The following is a 7,150-nucleotide window of genomic DNA, read 5'->3' on the forward strand; positions in this document are numbered from 1 at the left end:
TGTTGAAAGGTTGAATCAGTCTCTAATAGATAAAGCAAGAATCATGTTGAGCGGAGCTAGGCTGGAACAAAAATTCTGGGCTGCAGCAGTTGCTACAACATGTTACCTACTGAATCGCTCTCCTACTTCAACATTGGTTGACAAAACACCTATGGAAGCATGGTCTGGTAAGAAAGCTTCTTTAAGGCACCTTCGTGTTTTTGGTGCAGAGGCATATGCTCATGTGCCTGATGTTAATAGATCTAAGTTGGATAACAAAGCTGTGAAATGTATCTTCATTGGCTATGGAGTTGGTGTGAAAGGATACAAACTTTGGAATCCAATGACTGGTAAGGTTATGTACAATAGAAGTGTGATTTTTCATGAGCTGAAACCTATATCACTAGGTCACAACATAGGAAAGAAAGGAGAAGTTGAGGTTGAAATTCCTCCAGCTAAGGAAGAATCTCCAGAGATACCTGAAGATGAGGAGAGTTCAAGCAGTTCTGAAGAAGAACATGATGATGAGCCTCCTGTTGAACCTCAAGAAGCCTCAACACTAGAGTTGAGAAGATCTACTCGAGAGAGGTGGCAACCTAATAGGTATACACCTAATAAGTACAGTCACTCTATGTTGAATGTTAATTGTGCTTATGCTTTACTTGCCAATACTAATGAGCCTAGGACTGTCAAAGAAGCTATTAAAATGCCTGATTTAGATTCCTGGTTGGAAGCCATGAATGATGAAATGTCATCATTGGATAAAAATGGAACTTGGGATTTGGTGTCATTGCCTAAAGGTAGAAATCCTGTAGGCTGCAAGTGGGTATTCAAAAAGAAGTATGGTCTAGATGGCAGCATTGACAAGTACAAAGCAAGATTGGTTGCAAAGGGGTATTCTCAAAAGGAAGCTATTGACTATGGAGAGATCTTTTCTCTTGTGGCTAAGCTGACATCTATTAGATTTCTCTTGTCACTTGCAACAACAAATGATTGGGAGATTGAGCAGATGGATATGAAGACAAAGTTTCTTCATGGTAATCTTGAAGAAGAAATTTATATGTCTCAACTTGAGCACTTTGTGAAAAAAGGTAAAGAACGTTTGGTATGCAAACTCAAGAAGTCTATGTATGGTTTGAAACAGTCTCCTAGAATGTGGTATCAAAAGTATGATACATTTGTTTTGTCCTTGGGATTTGTGAGATCAAAAGATGATCATTATGTTTACTACAAAACTGAAGGTGATAGGATTCTTATCATAGCTTTGTATGTAGACGACATGTTGTTCATAGGAAATACAAAAGGTATGATCTCAGATTTAAAATCTTAGTTATCTATGAAATTGGAAATGAAGGACTTAGGAGCAGCAAATTACATTATGGGAATGGAGATCAAAAGGAATAGATCTAAGAGGAAACTTTGGCTCAGCTAGAGAAAGTATATAACCAATGTTCTTGATAGGTTTCATATGTCTGACTGTAAATCATAGGTTGTTCCCATCTTGCAGGGAACTAAGTTGTCTGTGCTTGATAGACCAAAATCTCCAAAAGAGATAGAAGACATGAAAAGTGTACCTTATGTAAGTGCTATTGGCAACTTGATGTATGCTATGGTCTATACAAGACCAGACATTTCCCAACCAGTGGGAGTACTTAGCAGGTTTATGTCGAGTCCAGGAAGGCCGCATTGGGATTCTGTAAAGAGGGTGTTTAGATATTTGAAGGGAACTTCAGATTTTGCTTTGTGCTATCATGGTCATTCTGATGATTCAAAGAAAATTCTAAGTGTATGTGGTTTTGTGGATTCTGATTGGGCAGAAGACGTAGACAACAAAGGATCCACCAATGGATATGTTTTTGTCATGAATAGTGGAGCAATTAGTTGGATGAGCAAGCGGCAACCTATAGTCGCTTTGTCCACTACAGAGGCAGAGTACATGGCAGCTACACATGTGTGCAAAGAAGTTGTTTGGATCAAACAATTGAGTTCAGATGTTGGTTTTGGTACAGGGAAAATTGAAATTTGGAGTGACAGTCAGAGTGCTATATGTCTAGCGAAGAATCCTACTTTCCATGCCAAAACGAAGCATGTTGATGTTCATTTTCACTTTGTTCATGACATGGTGGAAGATGGAAAAGTTTATCTTAACAAGGTAGACACTCTGGAAAATGTTGCAGACACTTGACGAAACCTGTGAGCACTCACAAGTTCAGGTGGTGTTCTAATTCTATGGGTCTTGATACCCGTGTTTCTCAGTAACGTCTGGAATGGTAATCGGTCTAGTGAATTCCTCGTCAAGTGGGAGTTTGTTGGAAATGTGCCTCAAATTAACTTGACTTGTGTTCAGACTGATCAGAGTAACCTATCCTGGTGGAACAGTTGTCGGTGTGACACTTTTCGATGGGTTGATGGAACCTTCTTCCTATGATCAGTTAACTGGTGAGCAAGTTGAGTAGATCTGACGGTCGAGCAAAAAGATCCAACAGTGGTCGCTGATTCGTGATTGGAAGATGCACAACCTAAATCCATCGCGGATCAGCGACAAGGTTGTGGTGGGTCCGGTGAAGGTGAGGCAGCGATCCATTGGCGGATGAAGTGGTAGTAACGTGGCAGGTTAGGTGGTGTCCATCCAGATGCGTAGACAAATCAGGAAGTGACACGTGACATAAGTGAGCAGCCCAGGTGAGATAAGGGTCATGCAAATCAAGAAGATCCAACGGTAGATTTGAGGAAGATCAATGGTGGAGTAAAATTCCAAGACTATCAGCAGTTGTCGCTATACCGAGGTTGTGAGGTGCCTGAAATGTTATCCCTCGCGACATGGCGACCAAGTGGTGGGACTCGACAGGAGAGCGGCTAAGGTGAATTAAAGGCCGAGCATATCGCAAATGATCGGATGGCGATCGCAGAAGATCAGATGGTGGTCGCTAGGTCGCGATGGGAAACTGCTCGTTAGAATATCCATCACGACCCAGCGACAAAGAAGAGCTTCATTCCGAGCGGTTAGTGAGGTCGTGCTAAGGTGGCAGGGTAGGGACTCCATAGCCAATCAAGGGGTGCCACGTGGCAGAGCCGCATTAGTGGAGTCGCTGGTTCATTGAGAGATCAGAGCAATGTTTTTGTGGTCTTTCTGATGGTTGATGGAGTAGAGACTGACTATGGGTGTGCGCACAAATCGAAGTCCAAAAGATAAACACTTAGACACTGAAGATGGTCTTGTTGATGTATATGAATATGAACCGAACCGACTTCCTGGTGCATGTGGGATATTGTGTTTCTCATGAATGTAGACTGACGCAGATGGTTAGACTTCAAACCGTTGGTGTAGTTGCTCAGATGAACTGTCAACAATCTGATATATGAAGCCATTGGATAACTATGGTGAGTGTAACTGATTATCATATGCCGATTGTAGTGTCTAGTTCGTGAGAATCCGAGAACGAATACCAGTAGTTGCAAACTGAAACTTTATTGTAAATTCATTTACTGGAAATAAAGTGTTCAACTGTTGGTGGTGGGCTTTTTCCCGAAAGGGTTTTCCCACATAATTCTTGGTTTTCTGTCTCTGTGTTGATTCTATTTGTTTGTCTATATGATTCTTAACGTCTTGTAAAAGTTTTAAACTGCATTCTTCCCTGTTAATTGACATTAGGAAGGCATTTCCGCACTGTGCTTTCCTTACAGGGACCCACTGTCTCCTTTTCTGTTCATTATTATGGCAGAGGTGCTGGGGCATATGATTTCCAAATATTGTAGAGTTGGCCGTTGGAAGGGTATAAGGATTGCTGCAGGGGTGGATCCTTTGACTCACCTGCAATTCGTTGATGATGCTTTTCTGGCTAGAGAGGCTTCGGCAAGGGAAGCTCAAGTAGTAAAACATGTGATAGATATGAACAAGTGTCAGGTCAAAAAGTGAACTGACTCAAATCTGAGATATTTTTCTTCAATATTCCACCTCTTAAACATAGGGAAATCAACAACATACTTGGCATGAAGTTAGGAACTTTACCAAGCAAATTTTTAGGTGTTCCCCTATTTGGAGGAGCCAATAAGTTAGCAATATGGAAAAATTTGGTAGAAAGTTGCTTCAACAGACTGGAGGGCTGGAAAAATAAATGGCTGACTTTGGCAGGCAAAATTCTGATGTTAAAAACAGTTGTCTCTGCCATCCCCATATTTTCAATGACATGCCTAAAAATTCCTAGTAAAATCATTAATGTGATTAAACAAAAAATGAGGAAATTTTTCTGGAATGGAGATAATGAGCAAGATAAAATCCCTATGTTGGCCTGGGAAAAAGTTTGCAGTTCGAAAGTGAAGGGTGGTGCTGGGCTTAGGAATTGGCAAATCATGAATGAGGCTTTGGGAGCTAAAATCTCTTGGAGCATTTATGCTAACCCAAATCAACTATGGGTTAAGGTTATGAGGGCCAAGTATTTGGACTCAATGGAGAATCACAAAATCTTCACAATCAAAAACCCCCCAGGGGATCTTCTATTTGGAACTTCATAGTGAGTAGCAGGAAAGTTCTTACAGAACATCTTACATGGCACATTGGTAATGGAAAGTCAGCTAAATTTTGGGCTGACTCTTGGGCGGCTTACCCGGTTATAAAACACATGGCTAATTTTTCAAATATAAAATCACATCTATGCAGTATCTGGGGTGACAAGGTCAGTGACTATTTGGTGATTAAAAAAAGTCACCTGGGTGAAGTATGGTGCTAGAAAGACCTCTCAGGCATAGGTCTATCAGAACAACAACAAGTGCTTTTAAAACAAGTTTCAGATCAGAGAAAGGTTTACCTCACAAAAGGTCAGGGCAAAGTAATTTGGTGTGGTTCCAAAGATGGGAACTACTCGATTAAATTAGGCTATAGGCTTTTGGAAGGCATGGTGGAAGACAACATAACAACTAATGATTTAATTTGGCATAAACACTGTTTACCCAAAGTAGGGGCTTTTGCATGGTTGGCTCTAAAAGGGAGAATACTTATGGGCGAGAGGAGGAAAAGGCTTGGTTTGGTAGGATCAACCAAGTTCTCAATGTGTGGGGAAGCTGAAGACGATCTTGACCACCTTTTGTTACAATGCAAGATAGTGCAAAAATGCTGGTATATGGTGAAAGGCAAATTGCAGTGGCAAGGCCCATTGCCAAATTCTCTCAAAGATATGTTTGATAGTTGGCCAAGACTAAACAAGAAATCAAAATTTTCAAGTATATGGAACATATGCCCATCTCTTGTGATATGGGAAATCTGGAAGGAAAGAAATCGTAGGATCTTCCAAGATAAGGCTGAGGATGTCAGGAGGTTGTTTATTAGACTTGATCAAGCAATTGAGGAAACTTTGGGGGCTGGAACTTTTCAGATGAACTCTACAAGAAACCCATTTACTATAGAGGACATGAAAATACAAAAAGCATGGCCTAATGTCAAAATAAGGCATGGGGCATGGCCTTCTAGGATGATGAGTAAGAAGTGTAACTCACCCACAGAATGGGTTCCACCCCAGAGGGGGTTGATCAAAGCCAATTTTGATGGGGCTTCTCAACGTGGAGGGGGTCTTTTAGGTGTGGGAGTGGTGTTTCGGGATCACAGTGACATCGTTGTAAAATTGGGAGCTCAACGTATTAAGCAGGGCACCAACAATGAAGCGAAAGCTTATTTAGCTTAGCTGACAACTCGATGTGCTCGAAATATGGGGATTAAAAAACTACATCTGGAAGGGGATTCACTGATCATAATCCAAGCCATAAAAAATGGTGAAATTAAAGCATGGCATCTGCAAAATTTTATTTCACTGATTTTAGAGGATTTGAATCACTTTGAAGAAGTCATGGTTAGCCATATCAGATGGGAGGGTAATACAGTGGCAGACAAATTGTCTAAATGGGCCCTGTCTTTTAATCAAATTGAGGATACTTTTTTTGAAGTTTTTGATGGCAAGTTGGATTTAGAATAAAATTTTCTATTATTTCAAAATGAAATTTATATGTTGACAAGACAGTGTCAACACATGTTTACAGTCAACATTCAATAGTCTTTGGTTTCCAAGTGCAAGTGTGATTTGTGTGTAACACAAATTTTATGTCATTAATCCTTGCTTTGTAATGATTGGAAGTTTAAGTGTGTTTCTCCTCGGTTTTTTTAAAAATGGTGTGCATGAATGATGGCGGTGGCGGCAATGATGTGGTTCCTTACAACAAGCTCTCGATTATAATGACTCTATCTATGAGAGTGGGTGATGATGTGATGTTCACAATGTCAAGTATTTACTATCAAGGGTTGTGGCAGTAATGTGATTGATTAATCGCACGAACCGACTTTATTTTTAAAGAAGCCAAACTTGATTCTTATCATCGTTCTCCTATTGGCTATCTTGTTTGTTTTCTCTATGCAAGTGTTGTTCGATGAGTGGATGGAGGCCACATTTCCCTTCCAAACGCAGAAGCAACAGAAAGGGCTTTATGGGCCAGTTGAAAATCGAAGACTCAAGCTACTTCTTAAATTCCCATCAGAGGAGGTGATAAGTGCGGTGCAGGGGATGCTGGGTTATTTATTCCAGCAAACTAGTTACCGTTGGAAATGCAATGTGGATATAGCTGCGATGATTTTGGCCTGGGGCTTGGAATTGGGGATTGTCGAGGAGGACATTCGTTGGGTTATGAATTCTCTTTTTGAGCAAGAGCTAATATCTAGAATGGACTCTATTATTGAATGGGCACACTCAGGACATGGATTTGATTTTGGCGATTGCTTTGAGAGCCAGATCGCAGTGGAAGAGTTGGGGTTTGTTCCTTTTGTGCGATGGCCAAATATGGTGAACCAAAGACTTTATCTAAGTCATATCCGAGCGGAGTGGAATTCATTGGTGGAAGCTATCAGAACACATCTTCGTGCACAAGAGATGTAGAGGCCATGGTATTTGAGTTTCATTCCGAGGAAACGACAAAGTGTGAGACAACGACCAACTCAGGGTTGAAGCTTGAGCGTATAAGGTTTTTTCTCCTCCAGTTGAATAGGAGAGTTTTTGTTAGCAAGTTTTTGTTTATCTGGTTCATTCTCAGATGTAGTTTCCAGCCCTCCCTGGAGTGGAATTTTAAATGTTGATATGGACATATTACACTAGCAGGACAGTTTAGTTGATAAGGGTGGTGAAACCTGTTTTTT

The 7,150-nt window shown here is 40.7% G+C and overlaps 1 protein-coding gene across 1 annotated transcript; it reads left to right on the forward strand.

Annotated features, from left to right (window-relative positions):
* Positions 1–4,973: 4,973 nt before the first annotated feature.
* On the forward strand, positions 4,974–5,654 carry LOC131875143 (uncharacterized). Its single transcript, XM_059219174.1, has one exon. The coding sequence runs from the start codon at positions 4,974–4,976 to the stop codon at positions 5,652–5,654; it is 681 nt and encodes a 226-aa protein (XP_059075157.1).
* Positions 5,655–7,150: the final 1,496 nt, after the last annotated feature.

Source organism: Cryptomeria japonica, chromosome 4 (assembly GCF_030272615.1).
Source record: "Cryptomeria japonica chromosome 4, Sugi_1.0, whole genome shotgun sequence".
NCBI classification, from domain to species: Eukaryota; Viridiplantae; Streptophyta; class Pinopsida; order Cupressales; family Cupressaceae; genus Cryptomeria; species Cryptomeria japonica.

What these genes read in the sequence shown, in the direction of transcription:
- LOC131875143 (XM_059219174.1), top strand. Translation starts at nt 4,974, where the DNA reads ATGGGCGAGAGGAGGAAAAGGCTTGGTTTGGTAGGATCAACCAAGTTC.